Here is a 20,844-nt window from a genome sequence, read left to right as displayed (position 1 = left end):
ACAGTAAGGAATTCAGAGAGAATGACAGGTTTGCAGAAAGCACGAAATGCTGTTTCAGATCCACTGCACTTCAGAGGCAGAGAAGACCAGAAGGCATCTAGGTATATTGGTCTGAAGCTAAATCATGATGAAGGGGTAAAGGAGTAACGGAGAGCAATTGGAAGATACTCTGTGGAGGGGAGATTCTTCATTCCGTGCAACAAATATTTTGTCAGGTCCTGATGAAGCATTGCCAGACATGCAAAGAAGAATCATGCATAGACTTCTAGCTTAAGGAGCCTACTTCATTTTAATTATGGCCACAGACTTAGGCTCAACATATATGAAAAATGTTTCCAAGAAGTACTGCTGAAGTAAAGTGTAAAATTTATGTCTACAAGTTTAGGTCTTTCTCTCAGGTTTCCCCACCTTTCTCTCAGGTTTGATATAATTAGGTCCCCTTGTTTTTCTTTCTTATTTTCTTTAGATTACTTATGAGATTAAACCAAATTCTAGGATATGGCAAGCATGATAATTGATTTTCTTACTCTTTATTTTCTGTCTTACTTTCTGCTTAAACATAACATGGCTAACTCATAGCAGTCCAAAAAATGAAGGGTGTGTCTCTACAGAAATCTCCAAACTTGGGAATTAAAGTGGAGAGAGAATGGAGGAAGGTTAAGACAGTGTATTTATTTCTTAGAGTAAAACTCCTTTTCCAAAGATATTTTCCTGTATGTTAGTTAACTATTTTTAGGTAAACAGACACACACACACACACACAGTGACAGTCTTTCAATTGACTGCTAAAGCTTGTGAAATGTGTAGTAAATACTTTTTAAGAAAATATTTAGAACATTTAAATATTTAAGGAACATTCTAAAATATATGAATTTGCAGGAAGAAGGACTGCAGGACTGCAGTACTTTCCTTTGCAAATTAAACTTTGGAATAAAAGATAAAATTTTAGAATTTGAATTTAAAGCATACTAAAAGTGCTGATATGCACTTATATCACTACCAATTGAGAAACAGTAATTTAAAGCTCACAATACTGTCTTCGTTTCACCAGGTATTTGCACATTTTGTCAATACTTCGGTAGCATCTTAGAAAATCCTTTCTAAACTATGAGATTTCTCATTGGAAAAACATTTAGAGACAAGTGGATTCATATAGAAAATTTGTCTTCAGTCTATTTCAATATTTTAAGTTCAATTCCTCTTTAATCACATTTTAGCCAGTGGAATACAGGTAACACATTTTGTTCTTCTTTCCCTAGAAACTGGTGTGTTTACTCTTATGGACTCAAAGGAGCTTTTCAAATTAACTTCAATTTTTACGGCCCTTTTTTCATACCCCATGTGTGAATTTACTGTGGAGACTTATGAATGATGGAACCAGCTTCAGCAGCTGACTGCCGAGTTGCTTTGCTTGGGTGAGTGTAGAAAACCTTTGGCAATGCGGTTCAGACTCGAGTTTAGCACTTAAGCGAAAGTTTTTAGAACAGGCCAGGATATCAATCAATATGAAGGAGACACCTGAATGCAAAACACACTTTAAAAAATTCATTAAAAATTTGAAAACATTTTCAATTAAGTTTATATGACTGCAGATTTCCTCCCTTGAACAAATTAGTGACCTTTTGTAAGAGTTTTATCTTTTCGAGTATCTGTTGTATCAGCACTCCAGGTAGAACTCTAAGTAAAATTACAAGTTGAAAACCTTTGGGGCAATGGTGCTAATTAATATAATTAATATTTTAGCAAAATGTCATGGGTTGTAATTGAAAGAAATCATCTGGGTCTGAAGAGCACCTACTGAGGGCAGCCCTCTTAAGATTAATTCTGAGGTGGGTAAATTAATTTCCTGGACTTGCAAAGCAGCAAAGGGAAGCTTTTCCCTCTTCAGAAGCCTGGAGGGGTTGGTGTTTGGCCCTGGTGAGACCCACAGGCTATCTGTGTTGATTAACATATGTATAATTAAAGTGTACCAGCTAGAAAGGCAAAGCCAGTTTTATTTGACTCTGAACTACTGTGAAACAATTTCTTTCCGTCTATACTATTTATCTTGTGTGGCTGGCGAGGGTGGGAATCTGGGACAGAGTGGGGGTCTAGTTTTCCTGAACATCATCCTGCTGCCTTCTTAGGATTTTTGCTTCCTCTCCCAGCAGACACCAAAGAGTAGACAAGATTCCCCTAGCCTTCAAACTAGATTTTCTTTCCGTTCATATCACCATTTTCAAGCCACATTTTTCATCACATGGTAAGAAACACTGTAAATAATTGAGGTGATCCATCAAGAGTCCCATTCTTGATAATGAAAAATTGCATAACTCAGTAGAAGTCAATTAAAAACCACAAACTTCAGAACCCTTTGCTCAGTGAAGATTTATTATTAAAGAAGGCATTTAACACAATAGACTATGGGGGGGGGGTGTCAAATTTTTTTAAAGTTCTAAAAATTCCATTACAGCTTGACAATAAATTTGAGTAAGATTTACACAATATCAAAGTATATTTTTTTAAATGAAAAGGGTTTATTTTTTGTCCTTTCACATGAAATGTCTGAGATATTCATGATTTTAGAACCACATTAGAAACAACATCCCATCGTGAGATACCTTGTTTTTTCCTTTGAAGATTTTAAATGATTCTTACTCTTTGGTTGTGCCTATACAATGAAAAGTAGACAAATTAAACAAAGTCAGGATATTTTCCTCTGTTAAAGCAAATATCTGAATAATGAGAACTACTTAGATAAACGACTCAAAATGTTTTTGCTATCTGGTTGCTTGGTTAGGACACAACCAACATTTAATAGAATGTATTATCTTAACACAACTGCACATAATTTAAAAAAAATAAACAGTGACTTTGTTTCTTTAGAAATACCCAATGTTGCACGAGTGGCCAAGGGGAAAATGCCAAGTCTCTCATGTACAGTATCTGTAACACTTTTCTTCCCTTGTAGTAGTTTTTCATGCCCAAAATATGAAGTGAACTAAGGAACAACATTGATTCTCAAAAATTAAAAATATTTATTCATTTATTTTGAGGAGTGTAATCGCCTAGCATAAATGTAAACCGGGCTTCAAGGCTTAAGTTGGGTATGGTAGTCAGGCCTGACAAGATGCCTAACTCCAACCAACAGAGCACATGTGACTTGCTTCCTACTGAAATTAAACTGCCAAATCAAAAGGAGGAATTGTCCCCTTTCTTAATCACAAAGAATGCAATCGTTAGAATTCTTCAGATTTGGAATTCCAGCAGTGTTCTTGTGTTCTCCTCCTGATGTGTGACGAGAATGAATAATATCAAAAATAAAAATAAATCTCATCTGAACAAGCCCTCCTTTGACTTTATAAGGCTCAACATCACATATATCAAATTCTAAAAATACCTAAGACCAGTGAAGTGTCAAAGCTGAGGGGATACCATGCTAGGGACGGAGGGCGGATTTTTAAAAACCTTTCGATTTTTTTTTTCACTCTACTAGCATTAACTTTGTTCATTTCTGCCACTTCCACTGACTACTAGGGGCCATGATATTTCATATTCACATAAATATTTGACTTTGACCTCATAAAAAGTCCCTCGGGTCTATAATACTTTTATTCTTGTATAATCTGAAACAAATCCTTTCCTTTTAAAAATCAAACAGACCACGTTACACACACAGTTGACTAACTATTTACAAAGCACCCAATTAAATCCTACTTAATTCGCTCTCACTCTAAAAATTCCATCTAACTGGTGTGTAGAGTACTGATCACATTAAATGCAGAATGTTCACAAGCCCTGATAGTCCTATCTAACCTAGAAAATATTATCTTCCTTAAAGAGAAAAGGAAGTCTTAAAAATAAGCGTAAGGTTTTGAAGAAATGAGACCAGAAATCACAGTACAAGACAGAGAAGTCTACTTTAATATTCACATGTAAAAGTTACACATCACAAGAGATTGGACAGTAGTTTAGCGGTTAACTAACATAGCTATAGTGAAAATCATTTTTATAAAAAAATAATCTAGATGCGGTCATTAGAATTTTTGGTCTACTTAATGTTTGAAGATTGACTTTTATCCCTGCTTGAAGGATTTGCCATTATGCCTTTTAAATTTTTTTCTCCCACTGCTGCCTATTAATATTCTTTGGAGGAAGGAAAGCAGAAAGTGTTCATTTCCAAGAGTTTGTCCTTTGGTAGCAAGCAGAGAACATTTTTCATTTCTATGATTTTAAATAATCTGTACAGACATGAAACTTAGTGACATTAAGCTTTAGTGTAAAATGAAGAATGATAAGTACTTTTTTCACTTGGATAAAACAGCAGATTTCATTAACTCATAGGATCCAAGCATTTCCCCACCCTATATGCAAAATCATTCAGAATCCATTTTGACCTCACTTAAAAAACAAAAAACAAACACTTACTCTTTATATATTACACTATCAGACCCTGTACTTAGAAACTGATAAAGCATATTTTCAACATGTACGCTTCACATACAAAGATTTCAATCTAGGTTAAAGAAAACACATTTGAATGGACTCAGAACAAGTTTATTGTGTGATTAAACATCTCATGCAGTCATGCAGGACCACTAGCTATAACTGTTACTTCCGAGTCTACAGGACGCTGGGCAAAACAAAAACAAATTAAAAAGCCAGGCCAAACAAAAAGACATTCAAGATATCAAGACCTCTTCAATTGAGCTGAAAAATAATTTTCCAAAAGAAATATTCCCATAGATTAAAAAAAACACACACATAATATTTACAAAAAATATTTAATTAAAAATATCTTATAATTACAGTAGTCTATTAAAGCATATACTTTCTCACACTTATAGAACATCTCTATATATACATGGTATGAAATGTCACTCAGTTATCTATACAATATGTAACATTCTTGCAGGGAAAAGAAAGTGTCCTGCCCCCTTATAATCATCTATTTTAAACAATAGATGTCAAAAAAAAAAATATCTACAATGCTCTGGTATATTAGTAAAGCTTCAAAACAAAAATTGAGCTCCTTGGTCACAAAGTAGGTTTCTAAAGTCAGATTTACTCGTGATCTTCTATTTATCAGTCCGGTCACACTTAATCTTAAAAGTTTAACTGCACCTCCAAAAAACACGGAAATGTACAATTCACAGCGGTTATAAATGAAGAGATAAAAGAGAATATGTATGTAGAATGTTTATGAACGTGCAAAACAAACAAACAAAAAAAGATGAAAGTTTTATTTTTCTTCCCTCATCTCTCTCTTGGAATGACGAATGAAACGTTTCTAGGATTTGCTGATATTTTTTTTCCTTTCCTCCGGTGGCTTTTTCTCTAACTTCTGCTCTTCCCCCTCCCTCTCTAGTGCTCCTGGCTCGGGCTCAGGCGGCCGCACACCTGTGGAAAAGGAATGAATAGAGGGGGTGTGTGAACCTTCCCGCTGCAGACTAACTGGCGCCACCGACCAAATTCAAGACATGCTTGATCAACAACCCAAAACAAACTACCAGGTCAGACTACACCCGCAGCCCGCCGCTCGGCCAGGCGCCGAGCAGGCAGCTGCGGGCCCCCGGGAAGCCCGGATAGGGGATCCACTCCCTAGCCGTGCCTGCTTCAGGGGTGTCAGGCTGCGCAGGGGGACATCGGGCACGATGCCCAAGAGGATACCCTCCCTTGGTGGAGAGAAGGGCAGTTAGGTCACTGGGGGCGGCATGGGGGCGTTGGGGACAGGAGCTGATCGGTCACCATTTAGAGTGAACCCCGAGTTACTAAAGCTAAGTATGGGTCCACTTACTCTCTGGGTGACAGGGAGAGAGAAGGGGTGTCCGCCTCCCGGGCTATCTGCTTTCAGAAATGCGGGGAGCAAAGAACAGTGTTGTGCCTGGTACCGGAAGGCCCTGGGGACAGGCGTCTCCGGTGACCTGACACTCGAGAGGGGAAACGCGCGCTCACCTGGAAAGCGCGGCTCAGCGGCACAGAATGCTGTCGCCCTGCTTGTTCACCGCGCCGGCCTGGAACAGCAACGGAACACCGAGGGAAAGGTTAGCAGGCGCGAACATCTCACTCGTCACGGTCCTCGGTTTGTTCTCGGAACGCAGGCGGGCCCGCAGACGCCCCCGCCCCCGCCTGCAGCCGGGGGACGCCCCCTCCCCCGGGCACAGGCTGGACTTGACAGCCCAGGATGCGCACAGCCGTAGTCCGGCCCCGCACGTTCACCCGTCTCTCTTCGCCGAGACGGCGGCTGGCCGCCCCCGGGTGCCAGGAGGACAGGAGGGCGCAACTGCCATGCTCGGCAGCCCCTGCCCGGAGGAGGGGAGCGCCCGCGTCCGACCACCCTGCCACCGCCCTCCTGGATCCCCTCGGATTCTGCCCGGGGCCGGCACTCGGCCTCTCACCGGGTCAGTGTTGAGCGCCGTGAGCGGGGTCCGCGGCGGTGCAGCTGGACAGGTCCCAGCCGGGTGGTGCGGCGGCGCCGGCGGTGGTGGCTGCCTCAGCAGAGCCGGGTGCGTCTCCAGCGCCAGCTGCAGGTCCAGGATGTAGTCGATAACGTGCTGCAGGATCTCCACTTTGCTGACTTTCTTGTTGGGCGGGATGGTGGGCACCAGCCTCCGCAGGCGGCTGTAGCAGTCGTTCATATCGCACTGCAGGCACAGCGCTGGCTCGTCGGCCGCCGCCTCGGCCGCCTTGCAGCGAGCTGCCGCCGCCGCGGCCGCCGCGGCCGCCGAGCCGCCCAGGCTGTGGCCGTGCTCGGCCAGGCAGCGCAGCGCCAGCTCCCCGCCGCCGCAGCCCGACGGCGCCTTACGGCCCGAGGGGCGCACCGGGCTCACCGCCTTCATCGCGCGCGCCCTGCGCTCTGAGCGAGCGGACCCGCTGGGGCGAGCGAGCGAGGGAGGCAGGCAAGGTCCGGGCCCCCACCCGCGGCCGGCTCCGCTCCCCTTGCCTCCGCGCCCGGTGCGCTCGGTCAGCGCTCGGGGCACCGCAAAGCTCCCGGCGATCCCGCACCCAACAATTGACGGGAGGGTCGCTCTGCGTTTTGCGAGGGGATCTCTGCTCTGTGGGCCGGGACCAAAAGGCAAGAAAAATCAAAAGCACCGGAAGGAAAGCAGCCCACCCGGTTCCCTAGTCACTTCCTTTCGGACCTCCGACTACAGCCCGGTCGCCGCCGCGCTCCCTCTGGCCCGAGGTTTCCCCACTCCCGGAACCGACTCACAACCGCGCCTCCTCTATGCTCTTGCTGGGCCCGCCGCGCAGCTGCATTTATAAGCCGCGCGCCCTGGAGGCGGGGCCAGAGCGTTGGCCGGGTCGCCGAGCTAGCGGCTCGGAGCCTGGCTGGGCTCGCAGGCGGGTGCGCAGAGGGGGGCGGCGAGGGCGGGGGCTCCGGGCGGTGCTGCGGCGCGGGGAGCCGGGCAACCCGAGCGGAGGGGTGGGCGGGGGGTCGGGAGTGGCCAGCCAATCAGGCGGACGGTGCCACCTCAGGGAATGACGCTCGGGCCAATGGGAAGGGCACTCCATTCCGTCAACGCTGTGGGTCGGGGCTCTGAGAAAAGAGAGCTGGGTGGGAGTTGGGCCAGGCTGGTGTGTGCCTTAGGGAGGGGAAAAGAGAGGGAGAAGTTCCTGCGAAGAACTGCGGGAATGTGCGGCTGGAATTCACTCTCCCCCTGCCTAGGCGTCTGAGGGAGCGCTGGGCCCTGCTCGAGGCTATCCCGCCACTCCTAAGGGTGCGGCGCCCAGGGACCCTCCGCCACCCATCACTCCATCTCTGGGATTCCAGTGCCTTAAGAAGGACGTTGTTCCAGAAGGCACGTTTGTTCTCTTCTGTATTCTCACCCCTCCGTTTCATTATTCGCCTTTTCACGATTGCTGAAACCATAATGATGGAATGGAATGCGTAGCCTTTCCGTTCCTGTTTTTAAGACGTTAAAGCTTAACAAAGAAAGAAAGAAAGAAAGAAAGAAAGAAAGAAAGAAAGAAAGAAGGCCGGTTGCAGATTTTGGATGAAGGGACATATACATAAAACCCGAAACGTAGGGTTTTTCTTTAACCCATCTAGACGCAAAAGTGGGCTCAAGAAATGCAATTGCCTTGAGCATTAAATTACAGCACGTAAATATTAAAAATGCATAGGCACGGAGTATTTAAAATTCCACCACGACATATAATATTAATCTGTTTTATGTAAAATTCATACCTGTAACTTAATGTAGGCTATTAGTGCACCGCTTCACGTATTAGCCAATGTACCCCGCCTTAAATTAGATACCGAGAATGCCCACAGTCCTCTCCTTTTGCAATAAAGCATTAAAATTCACACTTCCAGTCCCCGGAGTCTTGCTTGGGCCCCACCCTGCAGGAAAGTCTGCTAATTAAGGACGTCTCTGTGTTAGATTTCTAATGGGAAAGCTGTCCTTCAATGGTTCAAAACAAAATTGCACGGTGAACTTCGATAGGGCCTTGTGTGTACTCTGCAAGAAAAAATTGAGCCCTTCAGATAAGTAATGAGCATAAAAACCCTCTGTCAGTAGGGACATGAATTTTGTGTGCCTTTACCCTGCAAACCTCCCACCTTCAGTCAAGCTGGAGATGAACTAACGTGAGAATTTTCTTAATTTGTGTACGCGATATGGATTGGTGCCTTCATTTTCATAATAGAAAGAAAGTGATATGGACCTCATTTCTTCCTGTCAACTCTCTCTAGGGACACCCTCCCTTCCTTCCCAGAATTGAAATACCTGCATTAAGCAGGAATTTTGTTTAGCCACGTGGATACTTTATGACTCTTTCGCTGCTATTTCCCCAGAGCACATTCCTTTTTCCTGATGAAATGAGGAATGGCTGTTTAATGCCGGGTTCACAGGTAGATACAACTCTCCTCTCCCCTAATCCTTGGGGAATACAGCCTCTAGTAATTGTCTGGAAGCAAGTGACATTTTCATGTACTTAGGTGCAAACCTAGATAGTCTACATACACACTCCAAGGAGAGCAGAATGAGAAATCCCAAAAGGAAGGCTTTTTCCTAAATATAGGCATAGGTTCATATATGCTTAAAGGGCTATAAATATACCCAGAGTGAATATTGCCATTTTAGATAGAAAGTTGGGTAGGTGAGCCCTGCTGGGTGTAAGGTGTTCCCTTGGAGCCCATCATGTCAGCACGAATGATAATAAGATAGATATACAGATGCTTTGTTTCCTTGATTTTTCTCTTTCCTAGAGTTTCAAAGCTGCTCCAAAATTTAAAAGCTAATATATTTTTTCCCCATTAGACAAAATTTAAGTACCTCGTAATGCCCAGGGCACACTCACATTTCAGAACTTAAACATTTCCTAGATTGCTTGTAAGTTTGAAGTAGGTGACACAAAGGGGACAATCATATCCATCTTTTTGGACTTGGTGAAATCTCAGCCATGCCCTAGGGGTGACAAGTGCCAAATACCAAAGTTTCAAGTGTTGTTGGGGTTGCTCTGTGTATGACTGGCTTAAAGTCAGAAAGACAAATGACTGAGGGACTGTGTGTGTGTGGGGGGGGGTAAGTTAAAGGAATGTGCTCTGGCCACGTGATCAAGAATACCCAGGAAAAATGTGATCCCCAAATCCTGCCAGCGGAGGAGACAGAAACAGTGCTTGTATTCTTCTTTGTGAAGGTTGGAAGGCAGGAAGCATTTAAAAAAATCAAAGTTCTACGTAAAACATTAAGCAGTGGAAATAAGGTCTACATCCTGTGCTTTTTGGCCCAGGAAACCAGAGAGTTCTAGGGGCCATGCAATGTAGGTTTTTGATTTTTTAGGCAGAGTCACTTACATGACGTCAAAGCTGAAGTCGAGAAAGACTTCAGACACTGATAGCTCAAAACAGAGTTACTCGGCAACTTCCAGTTTTTGGAAAAACCTTACATTCTTCCTACTGTCTAGAAAAGGAAATTCTTCCCTTTACGTTAAACGGCTCCACTGGTGCTTATACAAGTAAGGTGGACTAGCCAAAACATTTTGCCATGAACGTGATAGAGACTCCCAAGTTATCCTTCAGTGGGAGCTGGGGGTGTGATAATCAGAGGAGAATTGCTAGGGAGTTCCAGTGACCAGAGTCATGTGTATACCCCTCCTCCAGACAAAGGGGTCTGCAGCCCTTTCTGGGGATGCTTTCTAGATGCTAATTAGACCCTTGCTGAACTGCAACACCCAGGCTCTTAGAATTCACAATCGCCCTGTGTTTACATGGAGCAAGGGTATCCAAGCATATTGTGCTATTCATCCCAAATGCCTTTTTAGGACTTGATACTTCTTTCTCCATGGCCTGCAGTGAAACAGTGGGTGGGCTCAGGCACACAGATAAACATGAGAGTTCCCATGCCTTGGTCCCCCTCTGGTTGTAAGTGATCACTGAAGGAGGCACAGGCATTCTTTTTGGACATAAGAAACCACGATGTACTCTGCTGCAGGAATGTCCCCTGCTCCAAAAGTAAATTGGGCAATGAGGCAATTCAAACTCAAGGCTGCTTTATCTGGCACTAAGCATTACAGACTTACTTGTGCCACCCTTGGACTGCCGATAACTGTCCCGGAAATGATGATAACCTCTTGGTTTGCCCGGTCTTGGAAAAGCCTTACAGGAAGAGGACTTAATATACTGAGCATGGGTAGGCAGTGGAGGCCATCAAAAATGCCTACTTTTAGGAGTTTTAAAAGGTAGTCTGTTGAAATAAAATGTAGGTGATTTTGTTCAAAGCCCTATTCAGACAGATTAAGGACAGAAAATGCGAAGAAAGAGGTATCATCTGTTTTCACTTTGGGAGATGTCAACAGCATGGGCAGCTTGGGTTCCAGTTTTGGATCCTTGATTCACTTGTTTTATATCCTTAAGCTGGATTCTTAAATTCTTATGCCTTTCATATATGAAACAGACAAAAATTGTATCTACTTTATAAGGCGTGAACTCTGTGTGTGTGTGTGTGTGTAATGTGTGCAATGTTAAAATTCATTATTATTTTTGGTAAATATTATCTCTCAATTTGTGGCTTGTCCTTTTATTCACTGACCAATCTTTTGAGAGCAGAAGTTTGTAATTTTGATGATGCTCAGTTTATCAATTTGTTCTTTTAGGGATCATGTTTTTTATATTGTATCTAAGAAATCTTTGTGTAACCCAAGGTAACAAAAGTTTTTTTCCCTATGTTTTCTTCTAGCCATTTTATAATTTTTAGGTAAGGTTGGTTTCCCAGGCCCGCAATGTATTCAGTCGCATAGGGTCTCACACTTAGAAGGGTCTCGTGCTTGGTTTAGTGTTCCGCTGTTACCATCTTGGAAATCCCAGTAATTTCTGAACAAAGGGATGCATTTTCATTTTACATTGGGCCCACATGTTACGTAGCTAGTGCTGGCTTTATGGTTTACATTTAGGTCTATAATCTATTTTGAGGTTGTCTTTTATATGTGGTTCAATATATGAATTGAAGTTAATGTTTTTGCATATGTGTATCCAATTGTTCCAGCACCCTTTGTTGAAAAGACTATCCTTTGTCCATTGAATTGCCTTTGCATCTTTGTCAAAAATTGGTTGTACATATTTATGGGTCTCTTTCTGGCCTCTGAATTCTGTTTTGTCTATTTGTCTCTTTTTTCATTATGACCACACTTTCTTGACTACACAGCTTTATAATAAAGTCAGGTAGTGCTGATTGATTGATCCTCCACCTTTGTTCTTCATTTTCAGTTTTTTTTTTGGCTCTTCTGTGTATGCTGCATTTCCATATGAATGTTAGAATCAGTTTGTGAATTTCTTCAAAGAAGGACTTATATCCAAAATATATAAAGAACTCTCTGGAGTTTCCGCTGGGGCACAGTGACAACGAATCTGACTAGTATCCGTGAGGATGTGGGCTTGATCCCTGGCCTCACTCAGTGGGTCGGGGATCCAGCACTGCTGTGAGCTGTGAGGTAAGTCACAGACAGGGCTCGGATCCCGAGTTGCTGTGGCTGTGGCTTGGCCGGGAGCTGTATCTCCAATTTGACTCCTAGCCTGGGAACTTCCCAATATGCCGAGGGTGCTCCCCCACCCAAAAAAACCAAAGAACTCTCAAAACTCAATAATAAGAAATCAAACAATCCCATTAAAAAGTGGATACACAATACTAGATCAGACAATCCATTAAATAAGATACACAAATGACAAATGAGCACATGAAAAGATGCTCAACATCATTGATTATTTGGATTGTGCTTCGAAACTACAACGAGATACAACTACACACTTGTCAGAACTGCTAAAATTAAAAAGGTTGACCATACTCAATGTTGGTGAGGATGTGGAACAACTGTAAGTCTCTACGCTGCTGCTGGGAATGTAAAATGAGAAAAATCACTTTTGAAAACAGTTTGGGAGTCTCTTAAAAAGTTAAACGTGCCCATACCACATGATCTATCCATTCCACTGCCGGGCATCTATCCAAAAGAGATAAAATCGTATATCCATAGGCCACAAAGGGGCATGAGAATGATGGATGTGTTTATTATCTTGATTGTGGTAATAGTTTCATGGATGTATAATACGTTGAAACATCAAGTTGTAAAACATGTGTGTGTGTGTGTGTGTGTGTGTGTGTGTGTGTGGTATATAGTATGCCAATTATATTTCCATAGAGTAGTTTAAAAGTATTAATTTTAAAAGTTAACATTAGGATCTGAGAAGACTTCTTCTATGAGTCCAACAGGATTTGTTTTCTAACTTCCATAAAAGTGGGCATTTTATAGTCTCTCTCTCAATCTCTCTTTTAAACTGTGTCAAATTGCTCTCAGTCAGGCATTAACTGAGCGCTAGTGAGATAGGGTGCAAAGCGGGTATGAGGCACATATTGATTTAATGTATCAGCTGTCATGGTTATCCATTAACATATTCAGTCACTTGCCAGAAGTGGACTATGCTAAAACCACATCCTGTTTTGTATTGTTCTGGTATGACATGGATTTGAGGCTGTGAGGAGGACTCAGCCAGATTACTTGAAATACTTTCCCTTTTGCAAAAACTGAAGCTGAGTTCTGGACTCCCATCTCTGTGCTTCACCCCAGTTGTGACCTCTTCCTTCTCAATTACCCCAAATTAGCAGCTGCCTTGTGGCAAATGTACACTGGGTGGAGAAGATAAGAAGTCTCATGATTCTGTATTCAGGACACCCTAGTGCTTTTTCCTCTTCACCCTTTCCTTCTCAAGAAAGTGAAGAATCTAACAGCGTCTAAATACATTCACTTCTGGAGCAGGGAGCAAAAATTCCCAATAGGCACCATATTTTTGCCTCTAAAATCCTATAGCTCACTCTGTAGCGATGGTTTCTCCATCAGGCAAGAAGAGGGATTTATAGAGATGGAGTGAGGATTAGCTCCTTTGAAAGCCCCAAAAGAAGGCACTAAGTAAACAATGGGGGGGCAATACACTTGGGCATAATAGAGAGTTGGTGTTCATTGACGGCTGTGCCATTATTGAAAGGGTTTGTAATAGGTAAAAAAAAAAAAATGGTTACGAAGATGCCAAATAAACCAAGTTCTTTTGTTTTGTTTTGTTTTGCTTTTTGCTTTTTTTAATGCTGCACTTGCTGCATATGGAAGTTCCCAGACTAGGGGTTGAATCGGAGTTACAGCTGCTGACCTACACCACAGCAACTTGGGATTCGAGCTTAGTCTGTGACCTACACCACAGCTCAGGGCAACGCCGGATCCTCAACCCACTGATGGAGGCCAGGGATCAAACCCACATCCTCGTGGATACCAGTGAGTTTTGTTTCTGCCAAAAAGGAACTCCCGAGACCAGGTTCTTGCTTCAGCTCATCATTATCCTTTAGCAGAGAAATTCAAAACAAAGTTTATTTGCTTATTTATTATTTAAACATTCATCCCAATAAATATTGATATATATATTCCTCTGCTGCATTCTATCTTTGAGCAGATAACAATCTGCAAATCTTTGCTAAGAACCGTTCTGCTCATGGCAAAAATTATTTCTAGACTTTACTGATGGAGGGGTTTTCATTATATTTCCCTTTCTTTTAAAATGAACACAAAATAATCTCAGTATACAGGAAAAGCCCAGTTAAATATATTTTAATTACCTAGAGGAAAGACACCAAATAAAGAGTAATTTGTTTCACATCTTAGAACTGAATGCTGAATAGGAATCCATAACAACAAATCTGCCCTCACTGAGGGAAAAAAGTTCCCATTTTGTTGATATCTAGGTCAGGGTGCCTAAGAACAGATACGGAGTTCCTGTCGTGGCGCAGTGGTTAACGAATCCGACTAGGAACCATGAGGTTGCGGGTTCGGTCCCTGCCCTTGCTCAGTGGGTTAACGATCCGGCGTTGCCGTGAGTTGTGGTGTAGGTTGCAGACGCGGCTCGGATCCCGCGTTGCTGTGGCTCTGGTATAGGCCAGTGGCTACAGCTCTGATTCGACCCCTAGCCTGGGAACCTCCATATGCGAAGGGAGCGGCCCAAGAAATAGCAAAAAGACAAAAAAAAAAAAAAAAAGAACAGATACAACGTTCAAGAAACAGTTGGAGACAAAAAAAAAAAAAAAAGGAGTTCCAGTTGTGGCTCAGTGGTTAACGAAACCGACTAGGAACCCTGAGGTTGCGGGTTTGGTCCCTGCCCTTGCTCAGTGGGTTAACGATCCGGCGTTGCTGTGAGCTGTGGTGTAGGTTGCAGACACGGCTCGGATCCTGAGTGGCTGTGGCTCTGGCGTAGGCTGGCAGCTACAGCTCCGATTCAACCCCTAGCCTGGGAACCTTCATATGCTGCGGGTGCGGCCCAAGAAATAGCAAAAAGACAAAAAAAAAAAAAAAAAAGAAGAAGCAGTTGGGCTATTTTTTCCCGTAAAGAGGAATTTTGGAGACATTTTTTGTAGATCTCACAAGTTGTCACTGGTTATTAGATGGCTCAAGGTGTCAGCAAATGTGTACCTGCATGGGGAAATGAATGTGTGCAAAGCAGATGAACAGCACGAAAATTCACCCGTATGTGGAATAATTAAACTAGTATATTTATTCACAAGCAAAACATGTGCAAAGAAGCACTGGAAGAACTAAGGATGCAGAATTAAAGCAAAAGAGACTCAGTTAACTTTCAACATCATCACCATTGACAATTGTATGTAATAGTCCAGTTTGAATAAACCATCCCTTTGGGAGGGATTATATTAGCATCTTTAATGAAATATTTTTTTCTTAAAAGACAACTGTTTGACAGAATAATCTAAAATTGTGATAAAGCCTTAGATAATACTTGGTCTGATGGAACCATATTTATCATTTTAAAAAACATCTTGTTCATTAGGTCAATATTAAGGCATGAGTCTCTTGTCTGTATTATGTTCCAAAAATGAGTAAAACACACATTATCAAGAAAAATAAGACAATTACTGTGTAAAAATGCTACATATATTGTCATTGAGTCTTGAGTCTTCTGAGCATAAGACTGGAGATGAAAGAAACTTGTGGACAATGCTTTAACACTGGTCATCCACCCATTATTCTGTCTTTATCAGGAATCTACAAGCTGTACTACATAAAATGGTTTTGCCCATGGGCAGATGATTAAATGGGAAGTGTTTGGCACCTTTAATGTTGTCCATCAACAGTCTTCCCAGAACTGCCAGCTCTAACTTCTCATATACACAGTTGAAAGAATGGTAATGCTTTCTTTCTGTTTATCCAGCTCCTAGGAAAAGCATTCCTCATATGCTAAAGAGATGTACGTTTAAAACCTTGATATTATGGATTATATCATACCTCTTTAGCCTTACTTTTTAGGCTCTCTGTTAACTAATCCTTCTCCAAAACCATTCCAATCCAAGTCAAGTCAATCCTATACAAACATATGCTGCACAGCTATTACATGACAAGATTGTGTTCAAGAAAAAATAAGTCCCTTACATACCTCATGGAGTCTGCTTGTTAGAAAATGGTTTAAAAAATTAAAAACGAATGAATACAGTACAATGCATTCTACACAGTAGTACAAGCATGGATGGGGCATGGTGGGAGTGAAAACCAAAGCCTAGCCAAAAAGGAAACTTCAAAGAGGAAGAGTTTACTGGAGCTGGATCTTGAAAGATGACTTCTTTGGTGGAAGAAGGCTTATCAGGTAGTGGAATAGCAAGTACAGAAGCCTGGAGGAGTGATGCTACAAGGGTGTCTGTCCCTTGCTCTCTCTACTTCAGTTCAAACACTCAAGTTTTATTTTCTTACAATCAACTGGTACTTTTCTTTCTCATCTCATAATCTTTACAGCAAGTGTGATAAGGGCCTCTTCCCTTCCTTCAGACTTAGGTAATCTAAAACAAAGTGCATTGTCTATCTTACATCTAGATAAAATTTAGAATTGCTTCAAAAAATGAGAAGTAGTGGTCCCAGTTCTATCTCTGTTCTTGTTATTGAGTTTTTAGACAATTTCTGATTTTAGGGGTCCTTAGCCAGGTACAGCGAGTGTGGCAGCCAGCCCTTAAGACTATATCTCAATAGTCTATCAACTTTCTAGTAGGATGGAACTTGGCAGAGGGGGGACTGGCTGAAGATCTGCCTGTTAGTTCTCATTCCCTTGTCATGGGTAAAAAAAAATCACAAGCCTAGAACAATATGGCTGCTCCTCATGGCCATGTAATTTTTGTAATTCTATCATGGTTGTGACACATGCTGAATAAAGGTTATTTTGTAGCCAGCAGAAGAATTTGGATTAATGTTTGAGGAGGCTCTGAGTACTAAGAGAACCAAATAACTGTCTCTGAACCATTTTTTCAGAGAAAAGAAAATACAAGGGGTGGGAGGCAGGAATCCAGGTCTGACATCTAGGAAGTTAAATACAAGAGACAAAAAGTATGAGGAAAGGCATTTTTTTTTTTTTGTCTTTTTTGCTTTTTCTAGGGCCTCTCCCGTGGCATATGGAGGTTCCCAGGCTAGGGGTCTAAGTGGAGCTGTAGCCACCAGCATACGCAGAGCCAGCTCACGGCAAGGCAGGATCCTTAACCCACTGAACAAGGCCAGGGATCGAACCCGCAACCTCATGGTTCCTAGTCGGATTCGTTAACCACTGAGCCATGACGGGAACTCCAAGAAAAGGTATAAACCAATTTTATACTTTAATGACTACCACTAGAATATAAGTATTTACCAGATAAATACACAGGCCTTCCACTGTATTCACATATTTAAAGCAGAATATAATGATCTGATTGAGAGATTGGTCTGGAAATTTTCTAGGCCCCTCCCAACAATAAATTTCTATGATTTTATGGCATTCTTACATTACTGTGCATGTTATTCCCTCCGATTAGCTTTGCAATTATAGTTTTTTTTTTTTTGTCTTTTTTGTCTTTTGTTGTTGTTGCTGCTGTTGCTATTTCTTGGGCCGCTCCCGCGGCATATGGAGGTTCCCAGGCTAGGGGTCGAATCGGAGCTGTAGCCACCGGCCTACGCCAGAGCCACAGCAACGCGGGATCCGAGCCGCGTCTGCAACCTACACCACAGCTCACGGCAACGCCGGATCGTTAACCCACTGAGCAAGGGCAGGGACCGAACCTACAACCTCATGGTTCCTAGTCAGATTCGTTAACCACTGTGCCACGACGGGAACTCCTGCAATTATAGTTTTGGTGAAATGCTTCACTGGTCTTCATTTCTAAATGCCTAATACCACAATACTACAAGTGGCAAAGAGATAAGCAGGCACCTTTGTGATAAAGGTACTCAGCCTATTGTCGATAATCCTAATATTTCCTCTTGCAAGAGATTCAGCATTTATTTTAAAGCATCCTGTTTTCTCTGTATATATGCCTGGTACATTACCATCTAACCCAAGTGTCTCATCTACAACTTGGAAGATATTTATGTTCACGTAGTGGCTGTGTTTTTGAATCACAGATTATGGCTTTTTATTAAGAATTCTGATTTCCATAAGTTATCCAAGAAAAGTAGTCTCATTACGACAGAATCCTATCACACAGATGAATTCTGGTTACCTTCCACATTTTTATTGACTTTTGTCTAAGAAGTAGAGTCTATGTGGTTCTAAAAAGAGTTTGCAATATATACAAAGTGTATTGTTGAACTCAATCTTCTAATTAAAACAGGGAAACAAATAGCCAGTTTCCTTGTAACTATGTTTACTTGGAGTTCACAATTTAGGGACGTGCTCACACTCACTGTTTTATCTCTTCAAATACCTAAGGTACTTAAATCCTGAGAGGGCTCGAATCCATTGTATTATCATTCATTCATTATCCACCAATTTGTACTTGGTCCTTCTATTTTCTCTTGACATTTTAATCTTTATAATTAGAATAATTATAATAATAGTAGCAGTGTAATAGTCATATATATAAAATATATATTCTGATCTAGAGAATTATACTCTGCAAATAGGGTTACTTTAAGGACTTGGTAAGATAAATCTATCTTTCTCTATCTTAAAGATCACTGGCAAAGCAACGGCATCAATCAAATGGTAGGGATAGAAAGCAGGGTAGGGACTGAAAGCAGGGTTCCCAAATGTTGATGTGCAAAACAGTCTCCTGTGTACTTGCCTAAAACACAGACATCTGGGAACCACCCCTAGCTTTTCTGCTTCAGGTGATTCGAAAGCAGTGATTCAAGGACCACATTTTGGAAAATACTGGTGTCATCAACAATAAGTATAACACATTAAAATAAATAACACAGTGCATATGGGATTTCATCAAGCCTCTAAGTAAAGGTGGATAACTCATGACGATTTTTTGAGAGTCATTTGTGCGGACATCTCAGGAGCTGACACGCTATGAATGGGAATGAACTGGGGAGGGACTAGAGTGGAGCTGCATGTTGGTGATGATGATGTGATAGCATATAATACCTACCATTTATTGACAGTGACTATATTCTAGGCACTATGAAGTGGCTTCACATAGAGATCTGTCACTTAATTCTCACAGTCCTGAGAGATATCACCTCAAAGTGAAGGACTGAGTGAAGTTAGCAATTGCAATCAACATAATAAATGGAGATTAAGAACATTAAAAGAGCAAAAAGTCAATTAGAGACCACGAGATTAATCATCTATAACTATATCAATACCTGTAAGTGTACATATATAGTCAGTTTTAGAAGTCTAATCACTAATCATTCTTGTGCACGCTGTATTTTCAAATGTAGAATTAAGTCAGGGGTGGTTAGGGGAAGAAATCTGTCAAAAAAATAAATACAAAAAGAACCAGAGCAGGGTAAACTGGTTCTCCAAATATAGACTCTTAGGAGTGAAAGGAGGAGTAGAGTTTGCCCAGCCAAGTTTCACTTTGCAGGAGAACTCCCAACATAGTGTAACCATCAGGGCAGCTTTGGCAGGGCTGTTTATCATAGTCGGCAAAGGGGAGGGTGGAGCCCTTTTAGTGACAATGGAAAGAAACTCTTCGCAGAGTTCTGTGAGAACAATATAAGCTCACTCCCTAAAAGAACTCAAAATTCAACAGAATTGTGAGTCATGAAAAACATATCAACTCTAGAATTTTAAGACTGAAGTTACATACAACATATCTTTTTATGAAGCTGAACCATGTTCCTTCTACAATTAATAAGTTATCTGAAGATAAATCAAAGGATACAAAGTTTCAGTTATGCAAGATGAATACATTCTAGAGATTTACAGATAGAGTAGAGCATAATGCCTATGGGTAACAATACTGTATTGTACACTTAAAAATTTGCTAACAAGTTAAATCTTATGTTAAGTATTCTTATCACACACAACAACAATACTAGTAATAATAATAATAAAAAGGAAGAAAGAAAAAGCAGGAGGAAACTTTTGAAGTTGATGAATATGGTATAGATTGATAGTGATGGTTCATGGATATATACTTATCACCAAACTCATCAAGGTGTAGACATTCAATATTTATAGCAAAAAATAAAAAAATAAAAATCAGCTGATCTGGGGGGAAATGAGATTTAAAATATGCAAGATATTCTGAAAAACTTATGGATCCCAGCCTTGGAGAAGTGATGAGACTTGCAACCTAGTTTGGCCACAGTCCTAGCTCTCCAGCAGACTGGGTGAAGCTCCTGTAATCTTTTCCCCTTCAGCTTCCCCATCTGACAATGCAACGAGAGGCTACAACTGCTTGATCTGCAGGGTGCTGCCCAACTCCAATAGTCTGTGCTTGTAATGAACTAATGAATGATTTCATTTGGGGGTCTTGTTTTCAAAAAGAGTTATGTTGCAAGCCATCATGATTTACCTTCCCCAAGAATAATACCAATCCCCTCAAGCTAGTTTTTAAGCAAGGGTCAATGGGATATTGAGAGACATGGGGGAAAGCCTCTAGCTGGTGGGTTGACGCCATTCTATAAAACACAAGGACAGGGGTAGGCTGGAGGCTACTGTAATAATCCAGACTTTGACTGGGCTGATTCAGCACAGGTGGTGATAAATAATTCGATATATTTTGAGACTCTGGTCTATACGGTTTTCCAATGGAATGAATGTGGGTGGTTAGTGGAAAAAGGAGTCAAAGAATTCTGTAATTTTTGGTCTTAAACAACTGAAAGGACAGAGTTGATGTTCATTGATGGAGAATTTTTATGTGAGGAGAAGGGCTGGAGGACAGCTTAGCTCTGCCCATATTAAATTGAAATGCCTCCTAAGGCTTCAGCTTGGATCCAAATGGAATACCTGAATCCAGAGTTCAGGGGGAGATGTTTGCAACGTCTCCACGTGGATGGTATGTAAAACCAAAAGATTGGATAATGTATTCTAGAAAGAGGCTAGCTAGCGAAGGGTGTCTGAGCATCAAGTTCTGTATCACTTCACTGTTCAGAGGTTGGGGAAATGAGAAAGAAGCAAAAAATTAGAGT

General features: G+C 41.8%; 1 protein-coding gene across 1 annotated transcript; it reads right to left on the bottom strand.

Annotated features, from left to right (window-relative positions):
• Positions 1–4,520: 4,520 nt before the first annotated feature.
• Positions 4,521–7,226, bottom strand: ID4 (inhibitor of DNA binding 4). The gene is made up of 3 exons (XM_047796564.1): positions 6,378–7,226; positions 5,935–5,993; positions 4,521–5,379 (listed from the first exon to the last, which is right to left on the bottom strand). The coding sequence occupies exons 1-2, from the start codon at positions 6,816–6,818 to the stop codon at positions 5,949–5,951; spliced, it is 486 nt and encodes a 161-aa protein (XP_047652520.1). The 5' UTR covers positions 6,819–7,226; the 3' UTR covers positions 4,521–5,379; positions 5,935–5,948.
• Positions 7,227–20,844: the final 13,618 nt, after the last annotated feature.

The sequence above is a fragment of the Phacochoerus africanus genome, chromosome 9 (assembly GCF_016906955.1).
Source record: "Phacochoerus africanus isolate WHEZ1 chromosome 9, ROS_Pafr_v1, whole genome shotgun sequence".
Lineage (NCBI taxonomy): Eukaryota > Metazoa > Chordata > Mammalia > Artiodactyla > Suidae > Phacochoerus > Phacochoerus africanus.
The sequence above is the reverse complement of the archived record's forward strand: the minus strand, read 5'-3'. Positions and strand labels throughout refer to the sequence as shown.